The sequence below is a fragment of the Coregonus clupeaformis genome, chromosome 6, assembly GCF_020615455.1.
Source record: "Coregonus clupeaformis isolate EN_2021a chromosome 6, ASM2061545v1, whole genome shotgun sequence".
Lineage (NCBI taxonomy): Eukaryota > Metazoa > Chordata > Actinopteri > Salmoniformes > Salmonidae > Coregonus > Coregonus clupeaformis.
The window spans coordinates 49,923,545-49,939,559 of record NC_059197.1 but is presented as its reverse complement, the minus strand read 5'-3'; the positions used below and the strand labels follow the sequence as shown (position 1 = coordinate 49,939,559).

General features: G+C 43.1%; 1 protein-coding gene across 3 annotated transcripts in view; it reads right to left on the bottom strand.

Moving 5' to 3' along the window:
- Positions 1-2,508: 2,508 nt before the first annotated feature.
- kiaa1549la (KIAA1549-like a) overlaps positions 2,509-16,015 on the bottom strand; it is a 40,247-nt gene continuing 26,740 nt past the window's right edge. For all 3 annotated transcript variants that reach the window (XM_041837852.2, XM_041837853.2, XM_041837855.2), the window contains 7 exons: positions 14,113-14,251; positions 12,288-12,662; positions 11,875-11,972; positions 9,344-9,486; positions 3,539-3,699; positions 3,349-3,422; positions 2,509-3,244 (listed from right to left, as the gene is read on the bottom strand). In XM_041837852.2, coding sequence (XP_041693786.2) covers positions 3,393-3,422; positions 3,539-3,699; positions 9,344-9,486; positions 11,875-11,972; positions 12,288-12,662; positions 14,113-14,251 — 946 coding nt within the window. In that variant the 3' untranslated portion in view covers positions 2,509-3,244; positions 3,349-3,392. The remainder of the gene's footprint in view (positions 3,245-3,348; positions 3,423-3,538; positions 3,700-9,343; positions 9,487-11,874; positions 11,973-12,287; positions 12,663-14,112; positions 14,252-16,015) is intronic.

The window sequence follows — 16,015 nt, the reverse complement described above, 5'->3', positions numbered from 1 at the left end:
AAGCGGTTATTCTAATATTTGAAATATTAATATTGCATGCTTAACAAAGTATTTGCATTGATACTGCAGTTTTGTACGGTCAGGAACTCAGGATATCTGAGAAAGTGCTCTGTTCGTCTAATATCAGACTAAACTAATATCCTACCTACATTGTGATAGATCAAACTGTATTTTCTATTTTATCACATTAGACCTGATTCGGTCATCATTTCTAAATGTAAATGCTTTTCCAATGCTATGTCAATATTAGATATTCAATATCACAGTAATACAAATCACATCTGGTAACATGTCTTGGTGGTTGTTGATCTACACTAACCTGCAGTGATTAACTCAACTAGTAGCATGTACATGGTAAAGAGCCCTAGCCATCACATTTTCCTTGTTTTGAAATCCAGGCAATTCAGTAAATACTAGTAAAACATAGCATTATCCATCATTTTGCTTATGTTATGACCCAGTGAGTATTTTTGTATATGCATATACCAGCATATGTACTTACATTAATTAATACTTTAGAAATGTGGTAATGTTTTACACTAGGTGATCCTGGTAGATGGTACCCTTGACATATTAGAAAATAGGATTCAAAACAATCTGACCATCCATATTCGAAATGCAGTAAAGCAAGTCAACATGTCTCAAGAAAATGGTGTCAAAATATAGACAGAAAATCTCTCTCTCTCACTGCTTGCATAAGTCTCTTCAATAATTCATGTTATCATGTTACATAATACATGTAATAAATACTCCTGTGGCCCATCCAACACATCTGATTATTACCCCTCTGTCCAGTGAATGGATATGACCCAATATAAGTCAGAATCTCCAAATACAAATACATAACACTTGCAAGTAAAGAACCATTTTAAGATCATTTCTGTGCTGCAATATACAACACTATTCAGCTTTTCATAATCCTGGTTAGTATACAAACCTCATAAACATACAGTTGAAGTCGGAAGTTTACATACACCTTAGCCAAATACATTTAAACTCAGTTTTTCACAATTCCTGATATTTAATCCTAGTAAAAATTCCCTGTCTTAGGTCAGTTAGGATCACCACTTTTAAGAATGTGAAATGTCAGAATAATAGTAGAGAGAATGATTTATTTCAGCTTTTATTTCTTTCATCACATTCCCAGTGGGTCAGAAGTTTACATACACTCAATTAGTATTTGGTAGCATTGCCTTTAAATTGTTTAACTTGGGTCAAACGTTTCGGGTAGCCTTCCACAAGCTTCCCACAATAAGTGGGGTGAATTTTGGCCCATTCCTCCTGACAGAGCTTGTGTAACTGAGTCAGGTTTGTAGGCCTCCTTGCTCGCACACGCTTTTTCAGTTCTGCCCACACATTTTCTATAGGATTGAGGTCAGGGCTTTGTGATGGCCACTCCAATATCTTGACTTTGTTGTCCTTAAGCCATTTAGCCACAACTTTGGAAGTATGCTTGGGGTCATTGTCCATTTGGAAGACCCATTTGCGACCAAGCTTTAACTTCCTGGCTGATGTCTTGAGATGTTGCGTCAATATATCCACATAATTTTCCTTCCTTTTGATGCCATCTATTTTGTGAAGTGCACCAGTCCCTCCTGCAGCAAAGCACCCCTACAGCATGATGCTGCCACCCCCGTGCTTCATGGTTGGGATGGTGTTCTTCGGCTTGCAAGCATTCCCCTTTTTCCTCCAAACATAACAATGGTCATTATGGCTAAACAGTTCTATTTTTGTTTCATCAGACCAGAGGACATTTCTCCAAAAAGTACGATCTTTGTCCCCATGTGCAGTTGCAAACCGTAGTCTGGCTTTTTTATGGCGGTTTTGGAGCGGTGGCTTCTTCCTTGCTGAGCGGCCTTTCAGGTTATGTCGATATAGGACTCGATTTACTGTGGATATAGATACTTTTGTACCTGTTTCCTCCAGCATCTTCATAAGGTCCTTTGCTGTTGTTCTGGGATTGATTTGCAATTTTCGCACCAAAGTACGTTCATCTCTAGGAGACAGAACGCGTCTCCTTCCTGAGCGGTATGACGGCTGCGTGGTCCCATGGTGTTTATACTTGCGTACTATTGTTTGTACAGATGAATGTGGTACCTTCAGGTGTTTGGAAATTGCTCCCAATGATGAACCAGACTTGTGGAGGTCTACACATTTTTATCTGAGGTCTTGGCTGATTTATTTTGATTTTCCCATGATGTCAAGCAAAGAGGCACTGAGTTTGAAGGTAGGCCTTGAAATACATCCACAGGTACACCTCCAATTGACTCAAATGATGTCAATTAGCCTATCATTAGCTTCTAAAGCCATGAATTTTCCAAGCTGTTTAAAGGCACAGTCAACTTAGTGTATGTAAACTTCTGACCCACTGGAATTGTGATACAGTGAATTATAAGTGAAATAATCATGTCTGTAAACAATTGTTGGAAAAATTACTTGTGTCATGAACAAAGTAGATGTCCTAACCGACTTGCCAAAACTATAGTTTGTTAACAAGAAATTTGTGGTGTGGTTGAAAAACTAGTTTTAATGACTCCAACCTAAGTGTATGTAAACTTCCAACTTCAACTGTATAAATGACAGAACAGGTGACCGTTGTTTTTTACTGTAATCTGATGGGTTAAAGGTCATGGGTACATTTAAAAAATACAGAATGACAATGCCACTCACACCAAAGCTTTTCTTGCACAACTTTTTTGCCTTAAATTAAGGTGAGCGCACAAGATACACTCACTAGATGTTTTACTCATTAAAAATAAGAAGTAAAGCACGAAAGTAAATGACAAAGCACACAAATATCCAAAAACAAACAGCTCAAGACAAGAGTTAGAATTTTTTTTGTTGTTGTAATTTTAAAAAATACACATAAACCATCAGTAGTAGGTAAAACTCTTCTTTCCAATAAAGAATTTGGATCATCAAAAAGCACAGTTAGTCCAGCTTTTCCAGCTCTGTCGTTGGATGGTGTGGACCAGGGCAGAGGCTATATGTGGTATTACCATGGGGGATGCTGCTGCTGTACTCTAGTCTAGGCAATCCTCTGCTGACTGGTGGCAGTTGACATGGAGGCTGTGAGGCCTGGGTGACCTGGGGCTCAGAGACCAGAGAGGGCCTGGTTGGGCTGAGGAGGCAGGCCAGAGGCCAGCAGGGGCAAGGGCCAGGGGTGACAGCGAGGGCGGGGTGCTCTAGTCCAGGGGTACTCAGTTTGAGGGAGGGAGGCCCTACTGCCCAACCGATAGGACACCTGGAAGACAAAGAGAACGAAATGGAACGAAAGGAAATGAGCCACAAAAACCCAAGTCATTGATCGGAAAATGCCGTGTTGTGTTAAGTGTGTGCCGTGCCCACCAAGATAAATGCTGTTTCCACTCAGTGCCAGAGGTCAGGAAATCTCAACAAATGGTTTCTAAATGACACGGGTTCTGAAAAGAAAAGAGACTGATTTAAACAGGGACTGATAGTGAGAAATCCAGATCAAACAATCTGCGTTATACAGGCTAAATATATACGAGGACATTGTTCTGGTTCAGATACTAACAGTATTTACAGTATCATTCCACTGGTGTGGGATGTCCTCAGGTTCTGGTGGGTAGGACATCCAGGATGGGCTTCCGTACGACGATGGTGGAGACATGACAAAGTAGTCAGAGTAACCAGGGTGGTTGGCTGATATGGCGTAGACTGCTGTCATTGGGTTTCCTGTAGAGATGAGCAGTGTGTTTAGCCAATCAGAGGCTTGAATGAGTGAACTGAATCAATTTGACAGAGAAAACCATACTCTTTAAAGTTATACATTATATATGGATATACAGTGCATTCGGAAAGTATTCAGACCCCTTGACATTTTGTTACGTTACAGCCTTATTCTAAAATGGAATATATATTTTTTTATTCTCATCAATCTACACACAATACCCAATAATGACAAGCAAAAACAGGTTTAATTTTTTTTTGGCAAATTTATACAAAAGAAAAAACAGAAATATTACATTTACATAACTGTTCAGACCCTCTAAGTTATAGAAACATCTGAAGGATGATCAATGGAAACAGGATGTACCGGAGCTCAATATCGAGTCTCATAGCAAAGGGTCTGAATACTTATGTAAATCAGGTATTTCTGTTTTTTATTTTTAATACATTTGCAAAAATGTCTAAACCTGTTTTTGCTTTGTCATTATGGGGTATTCTGTGTAGATTGATGAGGAAAAATATTAATTTAATTAATTTTAGAATAAGACTAACGTAACAAAATTTGGAAAAAGTCAAGGGGTCTGAATACTTTCCGAATGCACTGTATATACACACACACACACACACACACACACACACACACACACACACACACACACACATAATCCAGTTTCCGAGCTGGTCATGGGTGCACCTCAGCCACGCTCAAGGTCCTAAACGATATTATAACCACGATCGATAATAGACAGTACTGTGCAGCCGTCTTCATCGACCTGGCCAAGGCTTTCGACTCTGTCAACCACCGCATTCTTATTGGCAGACTAAATAGCCTTGGTTTCTCAAATGACTGCCTCGCCTGGTTCACCAACTACTTCTCAGATAGAGTTCAATGTGTCAAATCGGAGGGCCTGTTGTCTGGACCTATGGCAGTCTCTATGGGGGTGCCACAGGGTTCAATTCTTGGGCCGACTATTTTCTCTGTGTATATCAATGATGTCGCTCTTGCTGCTGGTGATTCTCAGATCCACCTCTATGCAGACGACACCATTTTGTATACATCTGGCCCTTCATTGGACACTGTGTTAACAAACCTCCAAACGAGCTTCAATGCCATACAACACTCCTTTCGTAGCCTCCAACTGCTCTTAAACACAAGTAAAACTAAATGCATGCTCTTCAATCGAACGCTGCTGGCACCCGCCCACCCGACTAGAATCACTACTCTCGACGGGTGTGACCTAGAGTATGTGGACAACTACAAATACCTAGGTGTCTGGTTAGACTGTAAACTCTCCTTCCAGACTCACATTAAGCATCTCCAATCCAAAGTTAAATCCAGAATTGGCTTCCTATTTCGCAACAAAGCCTCCTTCACTCATGCTGCCAAACATGCCCTCGTAAAACTGACTATCCTACCGATCCTTGACTTCGGCGATGTCATTTACAAAATAGCCTCCAACACTCTACTCAGCAAATTGGATGTAGTCTATCACAGTGCCATCCGTTTTGTCACCAAAGCCCCATATACTACCCACCACTGTGACCTGTACGCTCTTGTTGGCTGGTCCTCACTACATATTCGTCGCCAAACCCACTGGCTCCAGTCCATCTACAAATCACTGCTAGGCAATTCTCCGCCTTATCTTAGCTCATTGGTCACCATAGCAACACCCACCCGTAGTATGCGCTCCAGCAGGTATATCTCACTGGTCATCCCCAAAGCCAACACCTCCTTTGGCCGCCATTCCTTCCAGTTCTCTGCTGCCAATGACTGGAACGAACTGCAAAAATCTCTGAAGCTGGAGACTCTTATCTCCCTCACTAACTTTAAGCATCAGTTGTCAGAGCACCTTACCGATCACTGCACCTGTACAGAGCCCATCTGAAATTAGCCCACCCAACTACCTCATCCCCATATTGTTATTTATTTTGCTCATTTGCACCCCAGTATCTCTATTTGCAAATCATCTCTTGCAAATCTATCATTCCAGTGTTAATACTAATTGTAATTATTTTGCACTATGGCCTATTTATTGCCTTACCTCCATAACTTGCTACATTTGCACACTCTATATATATTTTCAATTTTCTGTTGTATTTTTGACTTTATGTTTTGTTTTACCCCATATGTAACTCTGTGTTGTTGTTTTTATCACACTGCTTTGCTTTATCTTGGCCAGGTCGCAGTTGTAAATGAGAACTTGTTCTCAACTGGCTTACCTGGTTAAATAAAGGTTAAATAAAAAATAAAAATACACACACACATATAGTTCCAGTCAAAAGTTTGGACACACCTACACATTCCAGGGTTTTTATTTATTTTGACTATTTTCTACATAGTAGAATAATAGTGAAGACATCACATCTATGAAATAACACATATGGAATCATGTATTGGGCGGCAGGTAGCTTAGTGGTTAAGAGCGTTGTGTCAGTAACCGAAAGGTCGCTGGTTCTAATCCCTGAGCCGACTAGGTGAAAAATCTGTCGATGTGCCCTTGAGCAAGGCACTTAACCCTAATTGCTCCTGTAAGAGCGTCTGCTAAATGACTAAAATGTAAATGTAAATGTATTAACCAAAAAAGTGTTAAACAAATCAAAATATATTTTATATTTGAGTTTTCTTCAAATAACCACCCTTTGCCTTGATGACAGCTTTGCACACTCTTGGCATTCTCTCAACCAGCTTCATGAGGTAGTCACCTGGAATGCATTTCAATTAACAGGTGTGCCTTGTTTAAAGTTAACTTGTGGAATTTCTTTCCTTTTAATGCTTTTGAGACAATCAGTTGTGTTGTGACAAGGTATAGGTGATATACAGAAGATAGCCCCATTTGGTAAAAGACCAAGTCCATATTATGGCAAGAACAGCTCAAATATGCAAAGAGAAACTGACAGTCCATCATTACTTTAAGACATGAAAGTCAGTCAATACGGAACATTTCAAGAACTTTGAAAGTTTCTTCAAGTGTAGTCGCACAAACCATCAAGCGCTATGATGAAACTGTCTCTCATGAGGACCGCCACAGGAAAGGAAGACCTCTGCTGCAGAGGATAAGTTCATTAGAGTTAACTGCACCTCAGATTGCAGCCCAAATAAATGCTTCACAGAGTTCAAGTAACAGACATATCTCAACGTCAAATGTTCAGAGGAGACTGCGTGAATCAGGCCTTCATGGTTGAATTGCTGCAAAGAAACCACTACTAAAGGACACCAAAAAGAAGAAGAGACTTGCTTGGGCCAGATTTTTTTGGTTCCAACCGCCGTGTCTTTGTGAGACGCAGAGTAGGTGAACGGATGATCTCTGCATGTGTGGTTCCCACCGTGAAGCACGGAGGAGAAGGTGTGATGGTGCTTTGCTGGTGACACTGACTGTGATTTATTTAGAATTCAAGGCACACTTAACCAGCATGGCTACCACAGCATTCTGCAGCGATACACCATCCCATCTGGTTTGCGCTTAGTGGGACTATCATTTGTTTTTCAACAGGACAATGACCCAACACACCTCCAGGCTGTGTAAGGGCTATTTGACCAAGATGGAGAGTGATGGAGTGCTGCATCAGATGACCTGGCCTCCACGATCACCCGAACTCAACCCAATTGAGATGGTTTGGGATGAGTTGGACCGCAGAGTGAAGGAAAAGCAGCCAACAAGTGCTCAGCATATGTGGGCACTCCTTCAAGACTGTTGGAAAAGCATTCCTCATGAAGCTGGTTGAGAGAATGCTAAGAGTGTGCAAAGCTGTCATCAAGGCAAAGGGTGGCTACTTTGAAGAATCTAACTTTTCTGGTTACTAAATGATTCCATATGTGTTATTTCATAGTTTTGATGTCTTCATCTATTCTACACTGTAGAAAATAGTTTAAAAAATAAGAAAAACCCTGGAATGAGTAGGTATGTACAAACTTTTGACTGGTACTGTATATACAGTGTATTCAGAAAGTATTCAGACCCCTTGTCTTTTTCCACACACACACGTGTGTACATATATACAGTGGGGAGAACAAGTATTTGATACACTGCCGATTTTGCAGGTTTTCCTACTTACAAAGCATGTAGAGGTCTGTAATTTTTATCATAGGTACACTTCAACTGTGAGAGACGGAATCTAAAACAAAAATCCAGAAAATCACATTGTATGATTTTTAAGTAATTAATTTGCATTTTATTGCATGACATAAGTATTTGATACATCAGAAATGCAGAACTTAATATTTGGTACAGAAACCTTTGTTTGCAATTACAGAGATCATACGTTTCCTGTAGGTCTTGACCAGGTTTGCACACACTGCAGCAGGGATTTTGGCCCACTCCTCCATACAGACCTTCTCCAGATCCTTCAGGTTTCGGGGCTGTCACTGGGCAATACGGACTTTCAGCTCCCTCCAAAGATTTTCTATTGGGTTCAGGTCTGGAAACTGGCTAGGCCACTCCAGGACCTTGAGATGCTTCTTACGGAGCCACTCCTTAGTTGCCCTGGCTGTGTGTTTCGGGTCGTTGTCATGCTGGAAGACCCAGCCACGACCCATCTTCAATGCTCTTACTGAGGGAAGGAGGTTGTTGGCCAAGATCTCGCGATACATGGCCCCATCCATCCTCCCCTCAATACGGTGCAGTCGTCCTGTCACCTTTGCAGAAAAGCATCCCCAAAGAATGATGTTTCCACCTCCATGCTTCACGGTTGGGATGGTGTTCTTGGGGTTGTACTCATCCTTCTTCTTCCTCCAAACACGGCGAGTGGAGTTTAGACCAAAAAGCTATATTTTTGTCTCATCAGACCACATGACCTTCTCCCATTCCTCCTCTTCAGATGGGCCTGGACATGCGCTGGCTTGAGCAGGGGGACCTTGCGTGCGTTGCAGGATTTTAATCCATGACGGCGTAGTGTGTTACTAATGGTTTTCTTTGAGACTGTGGTCCCAGCTCTCTTTAGGTCATTGACCAGGTCCTGCCGTGTAGTTCTGTGCTGATCCCTCACCTTCCTCATGATCATTGATGCCCCACGAGGTGAGATCTTGCATGGAGCCCCAGACCGAGGGTGATTGACCGTCATCTTGAACTTCTTCCATTTTCTAATAATTGCGCCAACAGTTGTTGCCTTCTCACCAAGCTGCTTGCCTATTGTCCTGTAGCCCATCCCAGCCTTGTGCAGGTCTAAAAAAAATTCCCTGATGTCCTTACACAGCTCTCTGGTCTTGGCCATTGTGGAGAGGTTGGAGTCTGTTTGATTGAGTGTGTGGACAGGTGTCTTTTATACAGGTAACGAGTTCAAACAGGTGCAGTTAATACAGGTAATGAGTGGAGAACAGGAGGGCTTCTTATTAAAGAAAAACTAACAGGTCAGTGAGAGCCGGAATTCTTACTGGTTGGTAGGTGATCAAATACTTATGTCATGCAATACAATGCAAATTAATTACTTAAAAATCATACAATGTGATTTTCTGGATGTTTGTTTTAGATTCCATCTCTCACAGTTGAAGTGTACCTATGATAAAAAGTACAGACCTCTACATGCTTTGTAAGTAGGAAAATCTGCAAAATCGGCAGTGTATCAAATACTTGTTCTCCCCACTGTATGTATTTACATTTGTATCTATATTTACTAGTCCATATCTGAATAATTATACAATATTTAATATTTTGACCTGAGTAGCTGGTCATGGACTGGTCAACAGTAACAGCAGGGAAGGGCGCTCTGTTGATAGGCAGGTAGGTGGCGCCATTGTGCTGATTCTGCATCTCAGAGGCCTCAGAAACACGAGGTTTCAGGCTGATGTCCGGTGTAGAACTGCAGAAGGGGGGACAAAGACAAAAGCCTTGTAATTCATGTCTCACCACGCAAACCGGTTAACAGTCAATTAACTGCAGCACTCCACGACATTCAAATGAAGATGCTGTTAGTTTTAAATCAGGGATGGTCAACTTTGATGGGGGTGGGGACCATAAAAAATCTGAACTCATCATGAGGGGCCGCAGTCGCTTGCGGGTCTGCGTACCCACATGTGCATACCCCCCACCACATTGCGGCAAAAAAAATTAGCAGCCCCCCCCTCTTGACAGCAGACAATTTTTTTTACATTTTACAGCTAATTTCCTGCAATTCTACACATTGTGCCATAGGGTGGAGAGAAATGTTAGCAGTTTTTAATATGATACCTGAGTGAGACTGACTAACAAAATCAATGGGGCTGATAATTCGACCATGATTACTAAATTTCGATAGCTTACCAATCTAAAAATGTTTAGCTGACATGGGCTAATTGAGTGACTATCAGTGACTGACATAACAAGAGAAAAACTGCTGATAAACAACCAAATTTCAAAATGGCACCTTGTGTATTCTACTATTCTAACTTGCAACAATAAGTTGAGACCCGATAATAATAATAATAATAATAATAATAATGTATTGATCAAAGGGCTTTCAAAAGGGCCCATCCCTGTTTTAAATGATGCAGAATAAAGGTAGAGTAGAAATACAACACAACACATAAGCAGTATTACATTAAAGCCACATGTTAAGAAGTACAAAGCAATTAGGATGGGAAACGCTAAAAGGATACAGTACACTAGTTACAAGTAGACCTTCAAAAAATCTATACTGAACAAAAATATAAACGCAACATGTAAAGTGTTGGTCCCATGTTTCATGAGCTGAAATAGAAGATCCCAGTAATTTTCCATACGCACAAAAAGCTTATTTGTCTCAAATTTGTTGCACAAATGTATTTACATCCCTATTAGTGTGCATTTATCCTTTGCCAAGATAATCCATCCACCTGACAGGTGTGACATATCAAGAAGCTGATTAAACAGCATGATCATTACACAGGTGCACCTTGCACTGAGGACAATAAAAGGCCACTCTAAAATGTGCAGTTTTGTCACACAACACAATGCCACAGATGTCTCAAGTTTTGAGGGAACGTGCAATTGGCATGCTGACTGCAAGAATGTCCACCACAGCTGTTGCCAGAGAATTTTATGTTAATTTCTATACCATAAGCCGCCTCCAACGTCGTTTTAGAGAATTTGGCAGTACGTCCAACTGGCCTAACAACCGCAGAACACGTGTAACCACGCCAGCCCAGGACCTCCACATCCGGCTTCTTCACCTGCGAGATCATCTGACACCAGCCACCCGGACTGCTGATGAAACTGTGGGTTTGCGTAACCAAAGTTTCTGACAGTTTGTGCAGAAATTCTATCTCAGGGAAGCTGACTGCAGTTCGGCGTCGTAGCCGAATTCAGTGGGCAAATGCTCACCTTCGATAGCCACTGGCACGCTGAAGAAGTGTGCTCTTCACTGGTGAATCCCGGTTTCAACTGTTCCAGGCAGATGGCAGACGCATGTATGGCGTCATGTGGGCGAGCGGTTTGCTGATATCAACCTTTTGAACAGAGTGCCCCATGGTGGCAGTGGGGTTATGGTATGGGCAGGCATAAGCTATGGACAACAAACACAATTGCATTTCATCTATGGCAATTTGAATGCACAAAGATACCGTGACAAGATCCTGAGGCCCATTGTCGTGCCATTCATCCGCCGCCATCACCTCATGTTTCAGCATGATAATGCACAGCCCCACGTCACAAGGATCTGTACACAATTCCTTGAAGCTGAAAATGTCCCAGTTCTTCCATGGCCTGCATACTCACCAGACATGTCACTCATTGAGCATGTTTGGGATGCGCTGGATCGACGTGTACAACAGCGTGTTCCAGTTCCCGAAATATCCAGCAACTTTGCACAGCCATTGAAGAGGAGTGGGACATCATTCCACAGGCCACAATCAACAGATCAACTCTATGCGAATGAGATGTGTTGTGCTGCATGAGGCAAATTGTGGTCACACCAGATACTGACTGGTTTTCTGATACACTGCCCTACTTTTTTAAGATATCTGTGACCAACAGATGCATATCTGTATTCCCAGTCATGTGAAATCCATAGATTAGGGCCTAATGAATTTATTTCAATTGACTGATTTCCTTATATGAACTGTAACTCAGTAAAATCTTTGAAATTGTTGCATGTTGCGTTTAGATTTTTGTTCAGCGTAGTAGGTTGAGCATGTTTAGCATTGTGTGGATGTGACTATATTGGAATGAATGTTATTTGCATCCGTTTACTGTCTTTCTGACAGCTTGAAGGGAGGAGGAGGGCGCTTCGTACCGCCTCATTGAGGTCCCGGAAGGGGGTCCGGGTCTGGAGGGGATCAGAGTGGGTGGAGGTCCAACGCCCATGTCTGGAAGCTGAGTGAACCTGAAGCCCTGCACCACCAAACACAACACACAGACAACATGGTTAAATCAGTGTGTGGGTGTCCTGTACAGCTACTATCTCGCCACATGTATTATGTTGATTTTCTACAATAGCATTCAGGATTATGCACCACCAAACACAACACACAGACAACATGGTTAAATCAGTGTGTGGGTGTCCTGTACAGCTACTATCTCGCCACATGTATTATGTTGATTTTCTACAATAGCATTCAGGATTTTTGTTTAAAACACCACCGTAAACATACAGAAATAAATAAATAAATCATTTGCTTTATTGCACGGTCTAATCAATGCACTCACAGGCTTGGGTAAGCTACACTGGTGCATTTCCGGCCCGTAGGGAGAACCACGCTGACGGCCTCCTCCACATGGGTGGTTCATGGTGCCAGGGGCACTGGTCACCCCCTCGGAGTAAGGGCTGGTGTGGCTGGGGTTGTAGGAACTGTGGAGGTGGGGGTGAAGGTGGGGGTGGTGGTGGTGGTTGGCGGGCGGGGCCTCGTCTGGGGCCAGCCCAAAGGCATTACCCAGCAGGAGCTGCATCTGCTGACGGACCTCGCCGATGGAAGGCTGAGAGCTCAGAGTGGACGAGTCTGAGAGACCCTTGACCTGATGGCTTCCACCATAACCCAAGGAGCTCATCAGTCGGTCCACGTTGGTCTCCTCAAACGGCTCCACCTGACACACAGGAAGACGGACACACACACACAAACACACACAGGGTTATCCATTTGCAATTTAAAAGCTTAGCACATTCAGAGCTACACTGAACACAACTATTAACGCAACATGTAAAGTGTTGGTCCCATGAGCTGAAATAAAAAATCCCAGACATTTTACAAATTTGTTTACATCCATGTTAGTGAGCGTTTCTCCTTTGCCAAGATAATCCATCCACCTGACAGGTGTGGCATATCAAGAAGCTGATTAAACAGCATGATCATTACACAGGTGCACCTTGTGCTGGGGACAATAAAAGGCCACTTTAAAATGTGCAGTTGTGTCACACAACAGAATGCCACAGATGTCTCAAGTTTTGAGGGAGCGTGCAATTGGCATGCTGACTGCAGGAAATGCTGAGGAGTATTTCTGTCTGTAATAAAGCCCTTTTGTGGGGAAAAACTCATTCTGAATGGCTGGGCCTGGCTCCCCAGTGGGTGGGCCTGACTGCCTATGCCCTCCCAGGCCCACCTATTGCTGCACCCCTGCTCAGTCATGTGAAATCCATAGATTAGGGCCTAATTTATTTATTTAAATTGACTGATTTCCTTATTTTACTGTAACTCAGTAAAATCTTTGAAATTGTTGCATGTTGCGGATATATTTTTGTTCAGTATATTAACTGGTATCGAATTTCGCATCTGAATCACTGAATAGGCTATAATCATATTCACGGTCACTGACATTCAGCAATGTAGTGCCTGTGCAGGCAGCATAAAATGATAGCTCTAAGAACGAGCTCCATCGCTGTGCTAGATGGTGGTTTTAAAGTTTGGATGAAGGTAATCCTCTTTATTTGAGCCATAGAGCTTAGAATAAGGATTGGGAGAGATAGGCATAATGGGGCAAGCTTTGTTCTAGGGTTTTCTCTAGGTTATTGCACCCCAGTATCAGAACTTATCTAGGCTCAACCCCTTTTGCCCCTGCAGTGACTCCAGTAGTATGGTGTTCATTTTAGGACATTCACCCTGCAGTGACTCCAGTAGTATGGTGTTCATTTTAGGACATTCACCCTGCAGTGACTCCAGTAGTATGGTGTTCATTTTAGGACATTCACCCTGCAGTGACTCCAGTAGTATGGTGTTCATTTTAGGACATTCACACTGCAGTGACTTCCGCAGTACAGTGTACATTTCAGGACAGGGAATGCGTAACTCCAGTCCTCGGTGGCCTGATTGGTGTCACACTTTCTCCCAAGCCCCAGCTAACACAACTGACTCCAATAATCAATTAATCATGATCTTTAGTTTAGAATGCAATTCGTTTACTCAGTTGTGTTTGCTAGGGATGGGGAAAAAGTGTGTCACCACTCCGGCCCGCAAGGACTGGAATTGCCCATGCCTGTTTTACATCTCATGGATGTCTTAAAATGGACACTGTACAGCAGTGATATTCAGTGAGGACTCACGTCATAGCCGCTGTTGCGGATGCCTCTTCTGGACCTCTCCCTCAGAACCAGCAGGTCCATCTCTGTCTCCAGGGGGCTAGGGCTGCTGGTGGCCAGAGACTGACGGCTCCAGTAGGCTGGCTCTCTGGATGGGGGGTGCCTGAAGTAAGGATATCATAGTCGCCATTGTCATTATCATTGGCATCATAATCATCATCACAGGTTTGCACCATCACAGGAATATTTCAGACATTTCAAATATGTATTTCAAATCAAATCAAAGTTTATTGGTCATGTACACAGATTTGCAGATGTTATCGCATGTGCAGCGAAATGATTATGTTTCTAGCTCTAACAGTGCAGTAATACTTGCCAATAAAAATAAACAATACACATCATCCAGAAAAATACTAAAATAAGTTATGTAGGATGAGCCCTGACTAGAATACAGTATATACAGTATCTCACAAAAGTGAGTACACCCCTCACATCTTTGTAAATATTTGAGTATATCTTTTCATGTGACAACATTGAAGAAATGACACTTTGCTACAATGTAAAGTAGTGAGTGTACAGCTTGTATAACAGTGTAAATTTGCTGTCCCCTCAAAATAACTCAACACACAGCCATTAATGTCTAAACCGCTGGCAACAAAAGCGAGTACACCCCTAAGAGAAAATGTACAAATTGGGCCCAATTAGCCATTTTCCCTCCCCGGTGTCATGTGACTCGTTAGTGTTACAAGGTCTCAGGTGTGAATGGGGAGCAGGTGTGTTAAATTTGGTGTCATCGCTCTCACACTCCCTCATACTGGTCACTGGAAGTTCAAAATGGCACCTCATGGCAAAGAACTCTCTGAGGATCTGAAAAAAATAATTGTTGCTCTACATAAAGATGGCCTGGGCTATAAAAAGATTGCCAAGACCCTGAAACTGAGTTGCAGCACAGTGGCCAAGACCATACAGCGGTTTAACAGGACAGGTTCCACTCAGAACAGGCCTCGCCATGGTCGACCAAAGAAGTTGAGTGCACGTGCTCAGCGTCATATCCAGAGGTTGTCTTTGGGAAATAGACGTATGAGTGCTGCCAGCATTGCTGCAGAGGTTGAAGGGGTGGGGGTGGGGGGTCAGCCTGTCAGTGCTCAGACCATACGCCGCACACTGCATCAAATTGGTCTGCATGGCTGTCGTCCCAGAAGGAGGCCTCTTCTAAAGATGATGCAAAAGAAAGCCCGCAAACAGTTTGCTGAAAACAAGCAGACTAAGGACATGGATTACTGGAACCATGTCCTGTGGTCTGATGAGACCAAGATAAACTTATTTGGTTCAGATGGTGTCAAGCGTGTGTGGCGGCAACCAGGTGAGGAGTACAAAGACAAGTGTGTCTTGCCTACTGTCAAGCATGGTGGTGGGAGTGTCATGGTCTGGGGCTGCATGAGTGCTGCCGGCACTGGGGAGCTACAGTTCATTGAGGGAACCATGAATGCCAACATGTACTGTGACATACTGAAGCAGAGCATGATCCCCTCCCTTCGGAGACTGGGCCGCAGGGCAGTATTCCAACATGTTAACGACCCCAAACACACCTCCAAGACGACCACTGCCTTGCTAAAGAAGCTGAGGGTAAAGGTGATGGACTGGCCAAGCATGTCTCCAGACCTAAACCCTATTGAGCATCTGTGGGGCATCCTCAAACGGAAGGTGGAGGAGTGCAAGGTCTCTAACATCCACCAGCTCCGTGATGTCGTCATGGAGTGGCGCAGTGGTCTAAGGCACTGCATCGCAGTGCTAACTGTGCCACTAGAGATCCTGGTTCGAATCCAGGCTCTGTCGCAGCCGGCCGTGACCGGGAGACTCATGGGCGGCGCACAATTGGCCCAGCGTCGTCCAGGGTAGGGAAGGGAATGGCCGGCAGGGATGTAGC